The following is a 24,212-nucleotide window of genomic DNA, read 5'->3' as shown; positions in this document are numbered from 1 at the left end:
ACAGGAAGCCTAGTGCCAGCATCTGCCTCTTTACCAGAGGCTTCTGGAAACTTAGAATCATGCTGGAATTACAGGCACGAGCCACCATGCCTGGTTGTCTTCTTAAAAGTGAACAAAAGCAAGATATTTATACTTACATTTATACTTGTATTTATATTCATTTATACTTGTATTTATATTCAGTAAGTGTTTACTAAATACCTAGTTGGTATTAAGCCTCTTCTCAACTCATCAAATATACACCAACAGAATAAGACCTCCAGAGGATTATATCACATGACGTGTGTGTATTTAGTGCCACCAGTGACGGAGCTACAAGAAGCTCTGGGTGTTTTGTCTCTGGGCAGAGATCCCTCTGATGAGGAGAGAAAAGTCCTTTTTAGAGGGAACAGTTTTGAAAATGGGTAGAATTTCTTTCTTTTCTTTTCTTTTTTTGAGATGGAGTTTCCCTCTTGTTGCCCGGCCTGGAGTACAATGGCATAATCTTAGCTCACCACAACCTCCGCCTCCCGGGTTCAAGTGATTCTCTGGCCTCAGCCTCCCGAGTAGCTGGGATTACTGGCATGCACCACCACACCCAGCTAATTTTGTATTTTTAGTAGAGACAGGGTTTCTCCATGTTGGTCAGGCTGGTCTTGAACTCCCAACCTCAGGTGATCTGCCCACCTCGGCCTCCCAGAGTGCTGGGATTACAGGTGTGAGCTGCTGTGCCTGGCGAGAATGGGTAGAATTTCAGTGAGTGTTATAACAGCAGTGGGCTCGGGAAGGGAAAGATGCCAGAAATGGTGGGACAATTCCCTGAAGCAGATGTACCTGTGCCTGGAACTGCCCCCAAACAGGTGGCCAGCAGTTTGAAGGGCCACCCAAGGGAGTGTCCGTTTCGAAGGGGATCGACTTGGTGAGTAGGGTATGGTAGCATGAATTTCTGAGTGGAAACCATGAACGCTTCAAGTTAACAAGTGATGGAAGGAAGTTGGGCAGTATATTCAGGCCCCAGCAAGGAAGCTGCCCAGTCAGAGGGTGGTGGGGAGGTCAGTCATGGAGGGCTCATTGTGACACACCCAGACAGGCAGCAAAACAAGTTCCAGTCTCCCCTTCTGGTAGCAATGGCTGCCACACACACTGCTGCCTGGTCAAAAAGGCCTCAGGAATGAGACAGAACTAAGCCTCGAAGCAGAAAGTCCTCAGTTCCAACACAGAAACAGGACTGTGGGAGGCAGGGACCGATGGGCAGAGTCAGTCGTAGTACTGACACCACCCAACAGCTAGCTAGGTGCTTGGCCACTGCTTAAGTCTATTCTGCCAACTGAGACACAGGCATATCTCCACAAATACCTATTTTCTGTGCCTGACACTGGGATAATTAGAAATCTTACATGGGAGCTTTTCTATTCTTTTTTTTTTTTTCTGAGACATAGTTTCGGTCTATCATCCATGTTGGAGTATAGTGGCATGATCTTGGCTCATGGCAACCTCTGCCCCCTGGGTTCTAGCAATTCTCCTGCTTCAGCCTCCCAAGTAGCTGGGACTACAGGCATGGGCCACCATGCCCAGCCAATTTTTATATTTTCAGTAGAGACGGGGTTTCACCATGTTGGTCAAACTCCTGTTCTCAAACTCCTGATCTTGTGATCCGTCCACCTCGGCCTGCCAAAGTACTGGGATTATAGGCATGAGCCTCTGTGCCCAGTTTATATGGGAGTTTTTCAAGCACTTCTTTTCCCACTTCAGTTTTTTAGGCCATCCAAACCAGTTTATTTAGGCTCCAAACAACCTCATTAATTGAAATTATTTTAGTCAACAGTCGAAGATGGCTATTATTTCCCTCTCACCCCGCCAACTCCCCACATTATGAATCCAGCTGCAGCAGCTGCAGGACAGTTAGAAACATATTACCGGCCGGGCGCGGTGGCTCAAGCCTGTAATCCCAGCACTTTGGGAGGCCGAGGTGGGTGGATCACGAGGTCAAGAGATTGAGACCATCCTGGTCAACATGGTGAAACCCCGTCTCTACTAAAAATACAAAAAATTAGCTGGGCATGGTGGTGCGTGCCTGTAATCCCAGCTACTCAGGAGGCTGAGGCAGGAGAATTGCCTGAACCCAGGAGGCGGAGGTTGCGGTGAGCCGAGATCGCGCCATTGCACTCCAGCCTGGGTAACAAGAGCGAAACTCCGTCTCAAAAAAAAAAAAAAAAAAAAAAAAAAAGAAACATATTACCTACAAGTAGACTGCTGCTCAGTTATAAAGCTTCCTGTCACATATCATCTGGTATCAGAAATGATTCTGTGCACGATCTAATATCTACGGGGGTGGAGGGGAAGTTGTCAGTTAGCCAAAAGACTCCGATGGAAACCATTTATGTGAGGTCAGATTGACTGGCGTAGAGAGCTGTGCAGACGGTAGGGGAGAACTCGTTGTTCGTGCTGTAATGCTACCTTTCATTGGCTTTCAAGGCTTCCAGAGCCGGCACCTGCGGGCTCCAACCACTCACTAGGGGAAAACAAGAGCTTACCTGCTGCTATTTCCCTAAAGTCTGATTCCGAATTGTCAACTGCTCCAGCCTCTAAACAGTACTACTTGAAACAATCAAGATATCTTCCAGGTAAGTAGAGCAAAGAAAATGTTTACTGCTAACTGGAATATAGATAGGTCAGGTTAAAGTGTTTTAGAATCTTTGAAGAAAGGGCAGCAGTGAAGTAAAAAGTCTAATCACTAAGGGCCGGGCGCAGTAGCTCACGCCTATAATCCCAGCACTTTGGGAGGCTGAGGCGGCTGGATCACCTGAGGTCAGGAGTTCAAGACCAGCCTGGCCAACACAGTGAAACCTCATCTCTACTAAAAACACAAAAATTAGCTGGGCGTGGTGGCAGGTGCCTGTAATCCCAGCTACTTGGGAGGCTGAGGGAAGGAGAATTGCTTGAACTTGGGAGGCAGAGGTTGCAGTGAGCTGAGATTGTGCCACTTGGGTGACAGAGCGAGACTCCATCTTGGGGGAAAAAAATTACAAATAATTGTTTGGAATGTAAACTTGAGCCTTACTGTCACCTATTGGTGTCATTGTTTTCAAGAGGATCCCTCTTGAGATTTAAAACTAGAATTGGGATCAGTTCAGTCACTTGAATGAACATTTATTGAGTACCTATTGTGAACCAGCAGCTATGCAGAGGATAGAAACCTGAGTAAGAAGCAATCTTTGGCTGGGTGCAGTGGCTCATGCCTGTAATCCCAGCACTTTGGGAGGCCAAGGCTGGTGGATCACCTGAGGTCAGGAGTTCGAGACCAGCCTGGCCAACAGATGAAATCCCTTCTCTACTAAAAATACAAAAAATTAGCTGGGCGTGGTGGCAAACACCTATAATCCCAGCTACTTGGTAGGCTGAGGCAGGAGAATCACTTGAACCCAGAAGGCAGAGGTTGCATTGAGCTGAGATCATGCCATTGCACTCCAGCCTGGACAACAAGCGAAACTCTGTCTCAAAAAAATAAAAATAAAAGAAGCAATCCTTGACATTTATTTATGATCCAAGTTATTTTTGTAATTGAGTATCCTCAGGAATGAAAAATACTAATATCTGGGCCAGGCACGGCGGCTCACACCTGTAATCCCAGCACTTTGGGAGGCCAAGGTGGGTGGATCACCTGAGGTTAGGAGTTTGAGACCAAACTGGCCAACATGATGAAACGCCGTCTTTACTAATAATACAAAAATTCAATGGGCCTCATGGCGCGCGCCAGTAATCCCAGCTACTTGGGAGTGTCAGGCAGGAGAATCGCTCGAACCCTGGAGGCAGAGGTTGCAGTGAGCCAAGACCGCACCACGGCACTCTAACCTGGGCGACAGAGTGAGACACCATCTCAAAAAAAACAAAACAACTAAAAAACTAGTATCTTTGGGGGCCCTCTCTTTACCCTAAAACCAAGTATAAAAGGTCTTATAAAGCATCAATCTTTAGGATTACAAGAGTTCTAGAAATGTACCATATAATTGCAGGGCAGCATAACATTATACTACAAGGATTGGCAGATCTGTGACACTGGCCTTCAAGGAAAGAGACGTAAGAGTCATAGTTATTGACCTGCCACTGACTGGCTGTGTACTTGAAGAAAGACTTTGAGATTCTGTTTTCTGTAACTTACAGTGGGACTGTACCATCTATCAGCTCGCTCTGTAAGCCTTAGGTACTTTAGTTATCACAAGGTAGTTGCAAATAGAGTATGCAGTGGAAATGCTAATGATCTCTCAGTGGTGTCCTCTGGTCTTACTTCCTGCTTCTAGAGCCAGGACTCAGCATGAATTGATGCCACCCACCACTGCCGGCCAGAAGAGCAGCTCACTCCATAGCACATTTTTTTTTTTTCCAGACAGAGTCTTGCTGTCACCCAAGCTGGAGTACAGTGGCGCAACTTGGCTCACTGCAACCTCCACCTCCCAGGCGTAAGAATCATGCCTCTGCCTCCTAAGTAGCTGGGATTATAAGCGCCTGCCACCAGCCTGGCTTTTTTTTTTTTTTTTTTTTTTTGGAGACAGAGTCTCACTCTGTCACCCAGGCTAGAGTACAGTGGTGCCTTCTCAGCTCAGTGCAACCTCTGCCTCCCAGGTTTAAGTGATTCTCCTGCCTCAGCCTCCCAAGTAGCTGGGGCTACAGGTGTATGCCACCGTGCCCGGCTGATTTTTGTATTTTTAGTACAGATAAGGTTTTACCATGTTGACCAGGCTGGTCTTGAACTTCTGACCTCAAGTGATCTCCCCACCTCAGCCTACCAAAGTGCTGGGATTACAGGCATGAGCCATTGCGCCCAGCCTCCATAGCACTTTTGAAACTGATCTGTGGATCCTTCTCTCTTCCCATTCATTATTTACCATCTTTCCTTCCACCATGTTTATTCAATGCCCTGTGTCATTTCTACATTAGCGTCTGCTACTGCATTTTCACTCTCTTAACACAGCATACAAAATTCTTTATGGCCTGTCCCTCCTCCTCTCCAGACTCACTTTATACCACCCTGTGTTCTTGCTGCATCCTTGCTGGCCATCTCTGAGTTCTTTCCCATTAAAGTCCTCAGCCCAAACTGTTGCCTCTCCAAGGATCACGCCTCCCCACCCCTTAAAACACATTTATGCCTAGAGTTCCATTATTGGAACCTTCAGCATGTGGGTTTATATCCTACTGCTGAAGGTCATCGCCAAGGTCTGATTGCAAAAATTCAAAAAAATGCTGCTTCAGGCATAAATGGGTGGTTAATCATGATTCACATTTCAGCTTAAAATTGCCTATTTGAAAGAAAGACTGGCTGAGTTGCTTCTGTCATTTGCCACCCCAGATTCTTCTAAACATTATTAACACTGCTCATGATGTATTTACTTAGTTATAACTAAAAATGCCTCCCTTCTCATTAGATTATAAGAGCCAAAGAATAGAAACTGGTCTATTTTGTTTGCCACTTTTTCTCCAGTGCCACACACACTGCCTGGCACTGGTGGGTGCTCAGTAAGTATTTGCTAACTGACCTTTTTTATGCCCTTTGAGGCAAGGAACTATCATCATATAATATCTATCATTATAATATCAAATTATATTAATTTATGCTTCCTCCTAACAGTGTTTAGTGTGTAGAAGGTATCCAATGAAAACTTATAAACTGATAAATAACAAAATTCTAGGATATATCTATTTCCAACAACATTGCAATCTTCATCTTAAATAGACCTTGAATTAAACTAGTTATCTTCAATAGTTTACTTAGCATTTACTTTAAAATATTTACTTGAGTGACCAGGCACAGGGGCTCATGCCTGTAATCCCAGCACTTTAGGAGGCAGAGGTGGGCAAATCACGAGGTCAAGAGATCGAGACCATCCTGGCCAACATGGTGAAACCCCATCGCTACTAAAAAGTACAAAATATTTACTTATATAACTCACAAAATATTATATTATAGTTTGATTTGTAGCTGTTTTATTAGGGAAGTTATATCCTATAAGAAAGGGAAATTATTTGCCTGATAACGTGTTTCCTTAGAGAACAGTGGGTAACTTTTGAAGCTCAGTATTTCTGGTTTCAAAATAAGGAATATTATTATATATCTCATAAACATGAAGCCTTTCTAAGGAATTCAGCTTGCGAAAAGCAAAAGCTCAACTGCCTGGAGACAGTTCTAACTTCTTAAATCAATGGAGTCCTCAGTGATGACTTATACACTAGATAAAGAAAATTCTCCGTGAATGACCTAAAGGCATAGACTGTGCAAGTTCACTCTCATTTCATTATCAGTAAAAAGAAAACAAGCTCAGGAAGTTTTCAAGTCTCTTAAGAACAGGTTGAAACAACTTCCTTTGACCACCAGTACCACAGCCCAAGGCTGAAGGGACATTTCATAGATTTCAGAACATCATAATTTAAACTGTCCCTTTTTCAACTACATTTCCAATGCCTTCTTTCTGGTGTACAGGGAATAAACTGTTTCCATTTTACTGTATCTCACATACAATAAGCAATACAGACGAGCTTCATACCTCCGAACCTCAGAGGTTTTCCTGAGTTCTTAGTCACATGTCTGTTTTCCCTGCTACACCAAGGGTTAGGCCAAGAGTAAATGCTAAAAACAAGTGACATGAAAATGTCATGTTGGGTCGAGTGTGGCAGCTCATGCCTGTAATCTCAGCACTTTGGGAGGCCGAGGCAAATGGCTCACTTGAGGCCAGGAGTTTGAGATCAGCCTGGCCAACATGGTGAAACCTCCTCCCTACTGACCCTGTCTCAAAAAAAAAAAAAAAAGTCATGTTGTTGAAGAAAAATTTTTGTGCCACTTCAGTTTTTACAAGAGCTTAGCAAGAAGATCAAATGTTACTACAGTAGAGAAAACATTTCTGCTTATAAAGTACTGTCAGCATTCCAGGTGGCTGTGCCAAGGGCTTGGGATCACGTTAGTGTTCATCAGCAAGCAAGTATCTGCTACATTTTCACCTAAATTTATTTCTGTTCTCCTGTCCAAGGTATTTCTAGTCTTTGAATGTATTACATATGTTTCCTTCAAGCTTATGATCCACTCTGACCTTCAAAGTGGCTGCTTCGTTCTTCTCAGGTGTGAATCCCAAGAACGTGTCCTTGATAGCCAGCGGAAAGGAAATAAACCCCCACATGTGGAGCAATCAGTTATTTCCTAAGTCACTGGGATCCGTCAGGGCAGAACTTGCTTTCAAAAGGAACAATGCAGGTAACACAAGAATACGAAATGTACATACACATGGTTTTCCTTTACAGATGTCTACTTTTAAATATATTGCAGTGCTCTTCCAACCACGTGGACCTGAGGGATATGCAAAGGTTTTCTGCTACTCTCTGCCTAGGCGTAGCGCTGCTCTGCTAGAGCAGTCATGGAGTTGTAACACTGCCTCTTCAATAGAGCTGTTTTCAGCTGGATGGGCATGGTGGCTCATGCCTGTAATCCCAGCACTTTGGGAGGCAGAGGCGGGCAGGTCCCTTGAGCCCAGGAGTTCAAGATCAGCCTGGCCAACATGGCAAAACCATGTCTCTATATATTAAAAAGTACAATAATAAAAAAAGGTTTTCCCACTGATACTTGGGTATAGATAGTTTTAAGGGAATTCTCAACCTCCATCTGAGTCTGCTGAAATGGATCTGCCCTAGCAGAGTCTCTGTTCTCCTCCTTTGCAAAAGAAAAGATGACTTCTCACTGGCCACCATGGTGTGTTTTCTTTTTCTCCAAAATGTAAAAATGAAATGGGTGCCAATGAAATGGAAATTCTGCTATGTTGAGGTCACTGTTGAGAAAGTAACTTTGATTTGAAGACTGAGGAACAGATCCTTTTTAAAGTCAGGGAGTCTTAACAGTTCTCAGCATTTAGAAAATTGAAGGAGGACCTGAGTTGTTAGCTGACAGGTAATTTTTTTTTTAAATGTTTGTTTTTTATGAGATCAGTATATGAATTTTTACCTATAACTCTGAAGAGTGTTTGAAGAATAGCGGTGAAGCTATCACAAAACCCCTTTTGTTCCCAACTATTTCTATTAGCAAGATTTCTTCGTGCTTCTGTTTCCAAAAAGGAAGAAAAAAGAAGAGAGGAAATAGCCCTGATGCTGTGATTCCAGCAACAAATATTCATTTGTTGATACATGAACTACTTGAAAAAAGTTCCATCTTTCTCATTAAGAGATGCGTTTTCAGAAAACTTTATTTTTATGTTTAGTAATCAAAATATGTAATATTCATCTTTTTTGATTAATTATATACAATTAATCATTGTAATTATAACTGTATTTTAATATCTTTATGGTTACAAGAAATTTAAAAAATTTTTAATTTACACGTATTTTAGAGTGACCAATTTTAAGACTTTTAAACTTAAGATTACATTTGGAAGCCGGGCGCGGTGGCTCAAGCCTGTAATCCCAGCACTTTGGGAGGCTGAGGCGGGTGGATCACGAGGTCAAGAGATCGAGACCATCCTGGTCAACATGGTGAAACCCCGTCTCTACTAAACGTGCAAAAAATTAGCCGGGCATGGTGGCGCGTGCCTGTAATCCCACCTACTCCGGAGGCTGAGGCAGGAGAATTGCCTGAACCCAGGGGGCGGAGGATGCGGTGAGCCGAGATCGCGCCATTGCACTCCAGCCTGGGTAACAAGAGCGAAACTCCGTCTCAAAAAAAAAAAAAAAAAAAAAAGATTACATTTGGATAAAATTTCAAAGCTGAGGTATAAATATAAACATAATTTTAGGGGAAAAAGGAATTAATGTGAATATCCAAGTGTCAAAAAGGAACTTGTTCATGTATTTTTATGTCACTATTGGAGGGCATAAAATCACTAATAGTTTTATTTTTTAAATGCCTACAGTTACCATATGTTAGAAATAACATCCTTTGCAACTGTTAAACTTATGATTAAAAATTTTAAATATCAACTTAGAAGTGTGTGAAAAAGTAGTGTTTTTTAATGTAGGTGATATTGGATCAAAAAAGTTTGACAATTGCCATTATAATGAGTGAGTAGTTTATGAGATATTCTGATGTGACATCAATACATGTGGACTTTTTACAGGTTTTCCAGATTCTTTAAAACTCAGCTTATCCATTTAATGTTGCTGAGGTGTCATACACTTCAGCACTGGAATTTACTTATTTTTTCCTCAGATATGTAAAAATAATATTCACTGAACGAACCAGTTATACAAATTCAATTAAATGACAGAAGAACGCCTTTGAGTCTCAAGGGAATATACAGTTGGCATCAAATAAATGCCGTGACAGCACATGAGGACATTTTTGCATTTTTAAGGGTTCTTGCTGGGTCTTTTCATTAATCATCTAATCCATTTTTCTCTGCTTTTCCTAAAACATTCTCCTATTATTCTTTCTTTCCATCTGCCTTCCCTTTAGAAGAAAGCATAATTAAACCAATTGAAAAACTATCATGCAATGAAACATTTCCTGAAAAATTAGAGGACCCACAAGGTAATTTCTGGGCGTCAGATGAATGCAATTTGTTCTTTGAATCTCTTGTCTAATTTTCTTCTCAAAATTTGCCCCTGATCCTGACATAAAAGGCCAAGATGATCTGCTTTTAGAAGTCTGGACTAGGATAAAGAAAAGCATCCTATCTCATCAAGAATATCTTCCTTCAGTAGTTGACATTCTAAGATAAATTTGCCTCAAAAAGCTCTATGCTGGTCTTCTTAAATTAATTATGGAATTTTACAGAAGAAATCAAGCAAATAATTCTAAGGAAAAGAATTAAAAGAATATTTTCTAATTTTGTAATCATTATTCCTGGAATTTTTTCTTAAAGTTCTGAAACTCATTTCTTACACATGAACAATGACTTTTTTTAAAAGGTTAACTTGGGGCCAGATGCAGTGGCTCACGCCTGTAATCCCAGCACTTTGGGAGTATGAGGCGAGCAGATCATGGGGTCAGGAGTTTGAGACCAGCCTGACCAACACAGTGAAACCTTGTCTCTACTAAAAATAGAAAAATTAGCTGGGTGTGATGGCGCATGCCTGTAATCTCAGCTACTCAGGAGGCTAAGGCAGGAGAACTGCTTGAACCCAGGAGGCAGAAGTTGCAGTGAGCCAAGACCACGCCATTGCACTCCCGCCTGGGTGACAGAGTGAGGCTCCCTCTGAATGAATGAATGAATGAATGAATAAATAAATAAATAAATAATTTTAAAAATGAAAAAGGTTAACTGGGTTAATAGTGATGGTTCAGTGACACTGGTTTCAACAGTGCTAACCACTGGCTCCAGCCTGAAAACTCACAGTATACAAGGTACTTCAAATAAGCCAAAATAATTTAAGAAGACTTAATTTTCTGCTTTTTTCCCTAACAACTTCTTTCTCCAATAAGAAGCATCCTATAACTGCTCAGTGCATGAATCCTAGAGTCTAACCTATCGCCATTTTGTTACTCACCAGCTTTTGTGGTTTGGGACAAGTTGTTTAAGCCAACTTTCCTGTCCATAAAATGGAAGAAATTTCCTTAGGTATTCCTACATAACCCTACCTAGGATTTTTGTCACATGTCAAGCATTTAATAAGTATTTGCTCTGCTGCTGAGGATGAGAGCCAAGGGACACAATCTGAAGTTGCTATTGAATACAATCACTCTTTGAATTTCCTTCCAAAAAGTGTTCTAAAGTAAAGAACTGATTAGTGGCCAGGTATGGTGCCTCATGCCTGTAATCCCAGCACTTGGGAGGCTAAGGCAGGAGGATCACGAGGTCAGGAATTCAAGACCAGCCTGACCAACGTGATGAAACCCTGTCTCTACTAAAAATACAAAAATTAGCTGGGAGTGGTGGTATGCGCCTGTAGTCCCAGCTACTTGGGAGGCTGAGGCAGGAGAACCGCTTGAACCCAGGAGGCAGAGGTTGCAGTGAGCTGAGATCCACCACTAAGTGCACTCCAGCCTGGGCAACAGAACGAGACTCTCTCTTTCAAAAAAAGAACTGATGAGTGTTTCAGAATGAGTTTCTGAGATGGGAAAAAGGTTAAAGTAGGCAGCTGAACTTATGCAAAATTTAGTAGAGTTAAACATGTATAGATTTAGAGCATGTGCTTTCTGTATACCGGGCGTCCCCAAACTTTTTACACAGGGGGCCAGTTCACTGTCCCTCAGACCACTGGAGGGCCGCCACATACTGTGCTCCTCTCACTGACCACCAATGAAAGAGGTGCCCCTTCCTGAAGTGTGGCGGGGGACCGGATAAATGGCCTCAGGGGGCCGCAGTTTGTGGACGCCTGCTGTATACAATCCTTTAAGGGCTGATAACATAATATTGCACTTTGACAATCGTTGCTTCAAGAGCAGACATTTGTTGAGAGCCTGATATGCCGTGAGAGACATCAGGAACACAGAGCCCAGTGTTGAGACATGTGAACAGATAACACTATGGAAAAAACACTCTGTTTACTGAACAGTGCTTTGAAACCATGAGGGTCATATGAGCCCTGTTTCACCTTTTCTAGGGACGACACTGTCTCCTTCCCTGCATAGCTAGCTCCCTACCACCTGTCGCTTCCAGCTGGCTCCTGAACTCTGTCGTGTCTCCAGTCTGCTTCCTTCCAGTGCAGCAGCTCCCGCAAGATCTTGACATCCCAGTGGCCAGATCCCATGGGCAGTGCTGGACCCATCCGAGCTCTCTGCCTCACCTCCCATTCCTTTTCTTTTCACACTCAATGTGTATTGTCTTGGATTTCCATGCCCTGTTGCTCCTACCATCTACCTCTCTACCTGTTCTCTCTCCTCTCCCTTAACACTGATGTTCCTTGGTTGTCTACTCCCGGTCTCTGCACATTTGCAGCCCCTCTGAGCTGGCTTCTCCAACCAAGCCCACAACTCTGGAAACACCACACCCTGATCATTACCAATCTCCATGCCTGCCAACTCACCCTTTGCCTACCACATTCAGTGTCCTCCTGGTACCATGTCATTTCCACCAATTCTGATTCTCCTCTATGTTGCTGTTCTTGGACAATGCATCCAGTCACCTGAGCTACATACAAACTTAGGAGTTTACATCCCCCTCTTTCCTACCACCCCCACCCTGTAAACCTGCTCAGTTCCCTTCTTCTTCATCCTCTGCCACTGTCATGGTTCAGACCCTCATCCTCCCTCATTTCAGCTAAAGCAGTGACTTCCTGACTGGTCTCCAGATTTTAGATTTTTCCTTGTCAGTGCATCCCTATGCTACCACCAGATTGAACATTCACCAGTAGTGATGATGATGATGCTGACATTTAATGAGTACAGAGTCTATGTCATATGCTCTGAAGAGTCTCATCAGTCCCTGCAACAACCCTACGAGAACAGGTCCACTTACAGCTGGGCATGGTGGCTCACGCCTGTAATCTCAGCACTTTGGGAGGCTGAGGTGGGTGGATCACCTGAGGTCAGGAGTTCGGGACCAGCCTGACCAACATGGTGAAACCCCATCTCTACTAAAAATTTAAAAATTAGCTGGGTGTGGTGGCACATGCCTGTAATCCCAGCTACTTGGGAGGCTGAGAGAAGTTACAGTGAGTGGAAATGGTGCCACTGCACTCCAGCATGGGCAACGGAGTGGGACTCCGTCTAAAAAAAAATAGGTCCACTTACAACCATTTTACAGAATGAAGACAAAGAGAGCACTTCAGAGATGGGGGCTTCACAGCAGGAAATATACCTCCACGTTAAGAAGTGAGGTTGTGAGAAAGCCTGGCGTGTTAAGGGTGAACTGAATAATACCCCTGGGCCTTGAGTTCAGACTCCAGCTCAGTCTAACTGTGAGAAGTCAGGCAAGTTACTTAATACCGGAGAGCCACGCAATAAGGATAATAATGTGATCTAAGTGGGTTGTTGTACGGATGGAATAAGAGTATCTGTAACAAGCACAGCATACTGCCTACAACATAGTAGATGCTCAAAAATAGTATTTAGAAGTGATGGGGGTAGTAGTCAATGTTATTCTACTGTGCCAAAAATATTCATCTTCTGACTATGAAACTTTATGATATGTCACTAGGAAATCTTGGAAGTTACGCTACTTATAATCAGTCAGGATATATTCCTTCCTTTCTCAAAAAAGAAGTGGGGTCAGCTGGCCAGAGGATCCACTTAGCACCTCTCAATGCAACGGCTTCAGGTAAGAACAACTTCAGACGCAGTGTTTTAGATTTCTGAGCAGAGAGGAACATTTTCCTTATTAAGTTTATGCAGTCACTTTTCCAAAGCGAAGACTTTTAGTCAGCCTCACCTCATTAGTGCATTTCTTTTTGTTTTTACTGAAATGTCCTATTTTTCTTCCAAAAATGTGGAGTTGAGGGTCTAATAATTATAAGAAGAGCTACTTCTAATTAAATGGGGACTCTCTGCCAAGCATAGTGTAAAGGGCTTACTGGGATTATATCATTTAATCCTCACGATGATATAGCTAGATCTCTTTACAGAAAATGAAGTGTAGGTGAGGTGACTTACCTGAGGTCACACAGCTAGTGGAGCTAGGATAGAAACTCACTTAATCCACTTCCAGAGAATGTGCTGTGCTGCACAGTGAGATATAAGAAAATGCCTTTTCCAGAGCCTTCTGCCCAGGACCTGGCAGAGTGAAAGCTTCATAGATGCTGACGGTCTGTGTATGAATAAGTTAACTTGAGGATCCTCTTTTTTTTTTTTTTTTTTTTTTTTTTTTTTTTGAGATGGAGTCTTGCTGTTGCCCAGGCTGGAGTGCAATCTCGGCTCACTGCAGCCTCCACCTCAAGCAGTTCTCTACCTCACCCTCCCGAGTAGCTGGGATTACAGGTACATGCTACCATGCCTGGCTACTTTTTGTATTTTTAGTACAGATGAGGTTTCACCATGTTGGTCAGGCTGGTCTTGAACTCCTGATCTGGTGATCCACCCGCCTCAGCCTCCCAAAGTGCTGGGATTACAGGCATAAGCCACCACGCCCAGCCGGTAACAAGAGGTTTCTCTATAGTTCCATCTTAGAGCATAGAAATTAACGACGGGACTTTCACACCCTACCTTTTGCTTTGCAATAGTGTCTGATGGGGAAGGGTTCATCCCTCCACCCGCTCCAGCATTATGCCAAACTGAGGTAAGCTTGCTCCCCAGTGGCGTGGCATGTGACATACACATATGTGGGTACACACTTGAAAGGGAGGGTGATGATTCTGTACTTAAGCCAATCAGATTTGACCATGAGTAGTCTCTGAATCATTTTAATCTGAAATAGATATTCTTACTGAAGCACCAAAAATAAACATTAAAGCAAATCATGAGAAGTTTGATAAGATGCCTAATTGTAGTTTAATTTATTTATTTTAACTCTTTTTTTTATAGAGAAAAAGCCTTACTCTGTCACCCAGGCTGGAATGCAGTGGTGCAGTCATGGCTCACTGCAGCCTCGAACTCCTGGGCTCAAGTGATCCTCCTGCCTCGGCCTTCTGAGTAGATGGGACTACAGGTGCACATCACCACACCCAGCTAATTAAAAAAATTTCTTTTTCTAGAGACAGGGTCTTGCTGTATTTGCCCAAGCTGATCTTGACTCCTGGGCTCAAGCAGCGCTCCCACCTTGGCCTCCCAGAACTCTGGGGTTACAGGCACGAGCCACTATGCCCGGCCTGTAGTTTAATTTAAAAGTTGACTCTGAAAGTATGCTCACAGCCCATCCTAACAGGAACCTATATTAAAACACCTGATTAGAGTTGCCAGTCGTGGAGCTAAAAATGTTTAAAGCCTAGACTTGTTTAATTTTTTATATCTTACCGCAATAGAACTGCTTAAATAGTACTACAGTTACCTTATCTGTGAAAAGAATTACTTCATCATCTCTCCAACGAAACAAAATAAGTAAACATTTTATATACAGCAGAGATTTTTATAAAGCCTCAAATATTTTCAGGCAGCCTTATGAGTCATTCATTTATATGAAATATAAAATTTTATTTTACTTTCATTTATTTATTTACTTATGTATTTATTTTTTGAGATAGAGTTTTGCTCTTGTTGCCCAGGCTGGAGTGCAACAGCATGATCTGGGCTCACTGCAACCTCTGCCTCCTGGGTTCAAGTGATTCTCCCGCCTCAGCCTCCCAAGTAGCTGGGATTATAGGCATGTGCCACCATGCCCAGCTAATTTTTTGTGTTTTTAGTAGAGATGGGGTTTCTCCATGTTGGTCAGGCTGGTCTTAAACTCCTGACCTCAGGTGATCTGCCCACCTCAGCCTCCCAAACTGCTGGGATTACAGGCATGAGCTACCACGCCCAGTCAAGAGTGGGTCTTTTAAAAAATATTTTTGTAAGCTATTGAAGGCCTTTATATATTAATTATTCTATTCAATTAACATGCATATTCCTGTTATTTCTTTTAAGTAAATGCTTTCTCTTAACTTTTCATTTCTTCATTTACTCTGCTTATCAGATTTTCCTATAGATGGTGATAGGAGGAAAGGTAAAAACGAAGTAAATATTAATCACTCTCAAGTGGCCAATGCAAATCCTTAAAAAAAAAACTGTTCTGTAAGAGATGTGTCTTCCAGACCTCCCAGTTGGGTGACAGTTTCCCACAAGGAAATAAAACCAGGTCATTACCATATTTACTCAACTATTTCCCCCTTTTCACATGGTCTTCTCTTTCAAGTTTTTTTGTTTTGTTTTGTTTTTGAGACAGAGTCTCACTGTGGTCCAGGCTGGAGTGCAATGGCGCGATCTCAGCTCAGTGCAACCTCCACCTCCCGGGTTCAGGCAATTCTCCTGCCTCAGCCTCCCGAGTAGCTGGGACTACAGGCGCACACCACCATGCCCAGCTAATTTTGTATTTTAGTGGAGACGGGGTTTCACTATATTGGCCAGGATGGTCTCAATCTCTTGACCTCGTGATCCACCCGCCTCGGCCTCCCAAAGTGCTGGGATTACAGGCGTGAGTCACCACGCCTGGCCTCTCCCCTTCAGGTTTTGAGAAGGAAAATCAAATGTCTTCCTCCCTCCCCGTGTAATCTCTTTTTTCAAACTTCCTAATATTTCCTTATCCCCTGCTTTGAAACTAACAACGAGGACTTGGAGGAGTGACTTCTGTTATACACAGCACTCTTTAGGATCACCTTAGAAGCACAAGACCCCCTTTTAAGCACTCTGTGTACATTAACTAATTAATCCTCCCAGGCCTCTCTTCCAGGAGCTACTATTATGATCTGCATCTTACAGAAGTTCTATATCTTACTAAAAGTTACATCATCATGGCATCAATTAAATCCATAACTAGAGGCAAACTTCTTTCCTTTAGCACAGATTTTCTACAAGAAATTAAATGCCAGCTGGGCAAGGTGGCTCACGCCTGTAATCTCAACACACTGGGCGGTGGAGGCGGGCAGATCACAAGGTCAGGCATTTGAGACCAGCCTGACCAATATGGTGAAACCCCATCTCTAATAAAAATACAAAAATTAGCCAGGCATGGTGGTGCATGCCTGTAGTATCAGCTACTTGGGAGGCTGAGGCAGAAGAATTGCTTGAACCTGGGAGGTAGAGGTTACAGTAAGCCAAAATCATACCACTGCACTCCAGCCGGGGCGACAGAGCAAGACTCTGTCTCAAAAAAAAAAAAAAAAAAAAAAGAGTAGGGCCGAGCACGGTGGCTCAGGCCTGTAATCCCAGCATTTTAGGAGGCCAAGGCAGGTGGATCGCTAGGTTAGGAGATCAAAAGCATCCTGACTAACACAGTGAAACTCCATCTCTACTAAAAATACAAAAAATTAGTCAGACATGGTGACACACACCTGTAATCTCAGCTACTCGGGAGGCTGAGGCAGGAGAATCACTTGAACCTGGGTGGCAGAGGTTACAGTGGGCCGAGATTGCACCATCGCACTCTAGCCTGGGCGACAGAGTGAGACTCCATCTCAAAGAAAAAAAAAAAAAGTAGGATGTAAGGACCTGTCAAACCATGGAGTGGGGAGTTACTGGCCGCCCTGCCTTCACCAAACTACACCGCAGCCAGGCATCTGTTTTACTGAGGGCGTCCACACTTAACACCTTGTTCACCCCAGGCTGAAGTTAGCAGCTCTTCAGGACCATGTGCTCACAGAATTCCCTCCTACCTCCCAGTTTTACAGTGACAATCTGAGAAAAACTGTGCAAACCATGCCAGTAAATATGGTTTAGCTAGGGCTGGGGGTACAAAATGGTCAGATTCATTTCAGTATTAACACTCAGAATTTAATCCAAGAATGGCAGCTACAACACAGTGTGAAAAGATATTTAAATCCCAGATGGAAAAAGCAAACAACCCTCCTCAGATACAATACCTGTGATACTTTAGCTCTCAATTCAAGGAGGGACTGAAGAAGGCATCAAAAGTTCTCTGTAAAATGATCTGCTTTCTCCTTTGAAATGCTGAAGCAATTTTAGCTCATAAATTGTTCAGATAAATGTTTAAGAAACTTTAAATTTTTCACAAATTTTTAAATGGTCAAATGTATGAATGAAACAACCTTGTGATTAAAAGTTTGGGATGCTACCATTTAAGGGATTTGTGTTCCCACCTGTGATTTTCCCAACAAAAAATGAAGTATCGGCCAGGCGCGGTGGTTCACGCCTGTAATCCCAACACTTTGGGAGGCCGAGGTGGGCGGATCACAAGGTCAGGAGTTCAAAACCAGCCTAGCAAACATGGCAAAACCCCATCTCTACTAAAAATACAAAAACTAGCTGGGCATGGTAGCAGGTGCCTGTAATCTCAGCTACTCACGAGGCTGAGGCAGGAGAATGACTTGAACCCAGGGGGCAGAGGTGACAGTGAGCCAAGATCACTCCATTGCACTCCAGCCTGGGCAACAAGTGAAATTCCATCTCAGAAAACAACAACAACAAAAAAAAAAAAATAGAAAAGAAATATCTTTATTCTAAAAACTACATTTTAATTTTTTTTTTTTTTTTTTTTTTGAGACGGAATTTCGTTCTTGTTACCCAGGCTGGAGTGCAATGGCGCGATCTCGGCTCACCGCAACCTCCGCCTCCTGGGTTCAGGCAATTCTCCTGCCTCAGCCTCCGGAGTAGCTGGGATTACAGGCACGCGCCACCATGCCCAGCTAATTTTTTGCACCTTTAGTAGAGACGGGGTTTCACCATGTTGACCAGGATGGTCTCGATCTCTTGACCTCGTGATCCACCCGCCTCGGCCTCCCAAAGTGCTGGGATTACAGGCTTGAGCCACCGCGCCCGGCGCAAACTACATTTTAATTTTTAAAAAGAAATCTATAGGACCCCATGTGTGCTGCTCCATGAAGCCAGTTTTATAGATTCACAATTTCAGATACATTTTTCTGCAGTGATGCTGTGTAAATATTCTTTATATGTAACCGCAGTGTGGTGTTACATAGTCACTAACATTGTGGGTGTTGCCCACTGAATTTGAGCCAAGAATTTTTCTTGTTCTTCTTGCCTGGTGTTGCCTATCTAAAAGTAAAATATTGAAAATAGCAGTAGTGTCAGCACTACAAACCAGAAATATTCGCTCTTCAGCTATTGAAATTTTTTTTTTTTTTTTTTTTTTTTTGAGGTGGAGTTTCACTCTTGTTACCCAGGCTGGAGTGCAATGGTACAGTCTTGGCTTACTGCAACCTCCACCTCCTGGGTTCAAGCACTTCTCCTGCCTCAGCCTCCTGAGTAGCTGGGATTACAGGCACCTGCCACCATGCTCAGCTAATTTTTTTTGTATTTTTAGTAGAAACAGGGTTTCACTATGTTAGCCAGGCTGGTCTCAAACTCCTGACTTCAGGTGATCCACCTGCCTTGGCCTCCTAAAGTGCTGGGATCACAGGCATAAGGCACTGTGACTGGCCAGCTACTGGAAATTCTAATTGATGTCAATATAATACTGCACTACAATTTTTGGTTTTAACATTTAAAAAGCCTCAGAGAGTACTGAGTTAATCTTTTAAACATAAATTCACATTTCCCCCATCAAATGAGAGGATGATTTTTTTTTTTATTTTGAGTTTGATAAGCAAATGAGTAAAATTCTAATTTCCAAATCTGATTTCTTTCAGAATATACCTGGAACACAAAAACTGGTCGGGGGCAGTTTTCAGGACGTACTTACAATCCTACAGCAAAAAACCTAAATATTGTGAACCGTGCACAGCCCATTCCCTCAGTGCACGGGAGGACAGACTGGGTGGCCAAGTATGGAGGCCACCGGTAGGAGTCTGTGGTTGAAACCCACAGCATTGCTCCATAGCGTACATGCAAGTTCCTTGACCGTGGGAAATGTCTACAAATGTCTATTTCTGCTACTGAGTTCTGAAAGAAATATGCAAAAGTGGGTACTTGGAAGAGCAAAAGTCATCTCCTGTTTTATTTCTTTCTATGAAATCCATTTTCTTAGCATCATTGCCCAGTGTTTATATATTAGTAGGATGTTACAAAGTATTGAATAAACTATTTGCCAAAGGATGAAGTATTCAATCTACAACTTAATAAACAGTAAATCCAGTAAGAATCCTTAAAAAAAAGGAACTTCCAGAAAATGTTTAGAGCGTTTTAGTTTTCATTTGTTGTATATGACCAAATGATTTATTATTTCATCACTTTGCAGTGATTGGCTCTTTTGTTTTTGCACAGCAGTTGGGCCAACCTCTGCTGCCTGTCAGCTGTGATTCTTATTTGGCTAAGGCTCTGCACTGCCATTTTGTCAATGGCGGAAAGATTACAGTTATTAGTTTTTCTACTTTGAAGCTATGGGAGCAATGGTAATTTCAATATTGAGCAGGACGTCTTTTTTGGGGGGCGGGGGGGCAGAGTTTCACTCTTGTTGCCCAAGCTGGAGTGCAATGGCATGATCTTGGCTCAATGCAACCTCTACCTCCTGGGTTCAAGCGATCCTCCTGCCTCGCCTCCCTAGCAGCTGGGACTAGAGGCCTGCACCACCACGACTGGCTAATTTTTGTATTATTTGTAGAGACGGGGTTTCACCATGTTGGCCAGGCTGGTCTCTAACTCCTGACCTCAGAAGATTCACCCGCCTCGACCTCCCAAAGTGTGGGGATTACAGGTGTGAGTCACTGTGCCTGACTTGTTTTTTAGAAATAAATTTATCTTTAACATCAAAGTTATGCCACCTGAATTTTAGTCGATATCTGTTTTGATCTTGACCAGTATATCTCCCATGAATTCAAGGTGACTGTCAAACCCAATGGCTTGATGACTTCCATATTAATCAAGTCAGGGTTGACATCATTAAGAAAGTTCTTGAAACTATGTCTGATGCTGGTTCACTGGACTTCTCAAACTGCTTTGTTGCTGTGTCCCTACCAGGCGCAAAGATGAAGCTTGCCAGCTGGTTCCCCCAAGCCAACTCATGCTGCTGACCACTGACTCAGCTCTGACCTTCACATTTGCTCTAAAGCAAGTGTGTTCAGCTGCTGGGGCAGTGACTTCACATAGTACATATATTATTTTCTTAGTTTATTTCCAAACTGGTATTTTAGACACTTTAAACTTTGCACTACTCTGTTTAAAGTTGCAGTCTTTCTGGACTGGATAGTACTATATATTCTTTTTAAAGAATAATAATGTTATCAACTGCTGAGATTTTTATGTATTTTGTGACTTTGTAACAACTGCTATTGTAATAGGTATCACCTTGTGGGCATTATCCAAAGACATATTATAAAATAATAATGATATTTTTGTATAGAAGATTCAGCTGTTCAGATGTAAGATGTTGAAAAATGTTAAAATCTAAAGAGTAATTTATCCTACTGGTAATGGTTATATGTATTTGCACAGTTTAAATTAATATCTCAAAGCTGTGCAGTCTTTTGTGTTACTGGGAAACTTTCAAACTCTATTCAGATGTTAAAATAAATATGGTTAACTAGTGTGTTTTCATTATGTTTTTAAACCTTATATTCTGAATGCTATTTGTTGTTGTGGTCTTAATTAGTAGACTTTAAAAAAAGTCATTTTAGCCAGGCGCGGTGGCTCAAGCCTGTAATCCCAGCACTTTGGGAGGCCGAGGCGGGTGGATCACGAGGTCAAGAGAGCGAGACCACCCTGGTCAACATGGTGAAACCCCGTCTCTACTAAAAATACAAAAAATTAGCTGGGCATGGTGGCACGTGCCTGTAATCCCAGCTACTCAGGAGGCTGAGGCAGGAGAATTGCCTGAACCCAGGAGGCGGAGGTTGCGGTGAGCCGAGATTGCGCCATTGCACTTTAGCCTGGCTAACAAGAGCGAAACTCCGTCTCAAAAAAAAAAAAAAATGCCATTTTAGGGCCAGGCGCAGTGGCTCACGCCTGTAATCCCAACACTTTGGGAGGCGAAGGCGGGCAGATCACTTGAGGCCAGGAGTTCAAGACCAGCCTGACCAATATGGTGAAACCCCACCTCTACTAAAAATACACAAAAATTAGCTGGGTGTGGTGGCTGGCACCTGTAATCCCAGCTACTCAGGAGGCTGAGGCAGGAGAATTGCTTGAAACCAGAAGGCAGAGGTTGGAGTGAGCCGAGATCATGCTACTGCACTCTAGCCTGACCACAGAGCAAGACTCCGTCTTAAAAAAAAAAAAAAAAAAAAAAAAGCAGTTTTAGGTTTATGAAAATATTGATCAGAAAGTAGAGTTCCCATATGTTCCTTTATCTCCCCCTCCCGAATTTTCCCTATTATCAAAATCTTGCATTCATGTAGATCATTCATTACAACTGATAAGCCAGTATTGATACACTGTTATTTTTATTTATTTTTTTTTTTTTGAGACAGAGTTTCGCTCTTGTTACCCAGGCTGGAGTGCAATGGCGTGATCTCGGCTCACCGCAACCTCCGCCTCCTGGGTTCAGGCAATTCTCCTGCCTCAGCCTCCTGAGTAGCTGGGATTACAGGCACACGCCACCGTGCCCAGCTAATTTTTTTGTATTTTTAGTAGAGACGGGGTTTCACCATGTTGACCAGGATGGTCTTGATCTCTTGACCTTGTGATCCACCCGCCTCTGCCTCCCAAAGTGCTGGGATTACAGGCTTGAGCCACCGCGCCCGGCCGATACACTGTTATTAACTAGAGTTCACAGTTTATATTAGGGTTGACTCTTTGTGTTGTACACTATGGGTTTTGAAAAAATACATAAGGACATGTATACACCATTATAGTATCATAAGAATCCTTTCATTTCCTCAAAATCCTGTCCTCTCCCTATTCATCCTTCCCTATCTTGCCCTGAACCTCTGGCCACCACAGACCTCATTACCATCTCCATAGTTCTTCTTTTTCCAGAATCACCTGGGGTCAGGAGTTCGAGACTAGCCTGGCCAACACAGTGAAACCCCGTATCTACTAATACAAAAACATTAGGTGGGTGTGTTGGCGCATGCCTGTAAACCTAGCTACTCAGGAGGCTGAGACAGGAGAATCACTTAAACCTGCGAGGCAGAAGTTGCAGTGAGCCAAGATCGCACTATTACACTACAGCCTGGGTGACGAGCAAAACTCCGTCTGCAAAAATAAAAAAAAATAAAAGAAACTGCCGAACTGTCCTCCAAAGTATCTGTACCATTTTGTATTTCCTGCAGCAATGAATGAGAGATCCTGCTACTCCACATCTACACCAGTGTTTGGTGGCATCAGTGTTTTGGATTTTGGTCATTATTTAGGTGTGTAGTGGCATCTCACTGCTATTATATGCACATTCTAATGAAATGATGTTGAGCACCTTTTCATCTGCATTGCCATCTGTCTGTCTTCTTTGGTGAGGTATCTGTTCAGATCTTTTGCCCACCTTTAAATTGGGTTATTTTCTGACTATTGAGTTTTTTTTTCTTTCTTTCTTTTTGAGACAGAGCTTCACTTTGTCACCAGGTGCCAGGCTGGAGTGCAGTGGTGCGATCTCATGTGCAACCTCCACCTCCCGGGTTCAAGCTATTCTCCTGCCTCAGCCTCCCGAGTAGCTGGGACTACAGGCGCACACCACCATGCCCAGCTAATTTTGTATTTTAGTGGAGACGGGGTTTCACTATATTGGCCAGGATGGTCTTGATTTCTTGACCTCGTGATCCACCTGCCTCGGCCTCCCAAAGTACTGGGATTAATATCAAAGGCCTCAGGTGATCCTCCCAAAGTGCTGGGATTATAGGCGTGAGACACCACTCCCGGCTATCAGAGGCATTAAACAAGACAGTTCTATCAGTAGGGGAATGGTAAACTAAATAGTAAACATCAGCACAACTTAAAGCCATTAAAAAGAATTAGATCTCTAAGAAAAGGGTTGAAGCCAGTTGTGCTACAGTTTCATGCCTTTGAGGCACTGTATGTATTGCTCCCTCTACCTGAGACATTTGTCCCTATCCTTGTCTATGACTTCCTATTCATAGGCAACTGACAAAAGTTCATTTCAGCTGACTCAGGAATCAACTGACAAGACTCAGTTTCTAACTATTGGTCCTTTGTGCAGCTTCCCTTGACTCCCTAAACAGAAATGCCCACTCCCCTCCTTGGTGCCCCCACAGTAATATAGATCCACCTTCATTACACTTATTTCTATATTGCCTTCGTTTAGATGTCTGCCTCTTCCACTAGACTCCAGAAAGGCAAGCACCATGGCTTGTTCCTTGCACTGCTAGGACCCAGCACAACCCTTATGACAGTAAATACTCAGGAATCTTTGCAGAGAAGTGAGGACGAGGGGACTTGGTAAGGCTATGAAGACCTGCCTCTATCAGTGGGCAGCCTTAGAATTTTCTAGGCTGATGGCTGGGAACCAAATAGTCACACAGGAATCTACTGGCACCTAAACTAATTCCCACTTTCAGGGAACCCTGTCATTCACGATCCAGGTCCTCCCTAGGACCGAAGATGGCAAAATGTGTGCCCTTTGGAAACACTCCATGATACATCAAGAAAGGGCCAAAGTCATGATTCAAAATCTTAGCTGTGGAAGCCTGGGAGGATGGTGGGTTTGGATGGTCTATGGCCTTCTGATGCCTCTACCACTGCAATACAAGTGCCCTTAATTGTCCCGTGTCCTATAAAAAAGGATGGAAAACTAGAACACTTTCAAGGGGCTTATCCAAATACATGAAGTGCCTGAATTATACTCTAAACTCAACCAATATCAGTTAGGGTAGATCAGTAGCAAATATCCTTACCTTTTTAAAGAAGGAATGAAAACTAAAGCAAGGGGTACCAGATTGAGTTAATTCCTCATGCTGAAACA

At 43.0% G+C, this 24,212-nt stretch overlaps 2 protein-coding genes across 4 annotated transcripts in view; one reads left to right on the top strand and one right to left on the bottom strand.

Annotated features, from left to right (window-relative positions):
• Positions 1-20,896, top strand: part of MAK (male germ cell associated kinase) — a 53,236-nt gene extending 32,340 nt beyond the window's left edge. Inside the window, exons 11-15 of one of the 2 annotated variants that reach the window (XM_039462605.2) lie at positions 2,455-2,603; positions 7,085-7,216; positions 9,401-9,475; positions 13,026-13,145; positions 19,054-20,896. In XM_039462605.2, the coding sequence (XP_039318539.2) occupies positions 2,455-2,603; positions 7,085-7,216; positions 9,401-9,475; positions 13,026-13,145; positions 19,054-19,208 (631 nt within the window). In that variant the 3' untranslated portion in view covers positions 19,209-20,896. The remainder of the gene's footprint in view (positions 1-2,454; positions 2,604-7,084; positions 7,217-9,400; positions 9,476-13,025; positions 13,146-19,053) is intronic. The other variant, XM_039462603.2, reaches the window with a different exon arrangement.
• The window catches only part of LOC120361131 (transmembrane protein 14B-like), a 69,863-nt gene that overhangs the window by 35,701 nt on the left and 9,950 nt on the right, over positions 1-24,212 (bottom strand). Inside the window, exon 6 of one of the 2 annotated variants that reach the window (XR_012517435.1) lies at positions 20,863-24,204. The exons of the other annotated variant lie outside the window; for it this stretch is intronic. The gene's annotated coding sequence lies outside the window, so the exon portion shown is untranslated. Of the gene's footprint in view, positions 1-20,862; positions 24,205-24,212 lie in introns of those variants that run through there. 2 annotated transcript variants of the gene reach the window in all.

This window comes from Saimiri boliviensis, chromosome 4 (assembly GCF_048565385.1).
Source record: "Saimiri boliviensis isolate mSaiBol1 chromosome 4, mSaiBol1.pri, whole genome shotgun sequence".
Lineage (NCBI taxonomy): Eukaryota > Metazoa > Chordata > Mammalia > Primates > Cebidae > Saimiri > Saimiri boliviensis.
The sequence above is the reverse complement of the archived record's forward strand: the minus strand, read 5'-3'. Positions and strand labels throughout refer to the sequence as shown.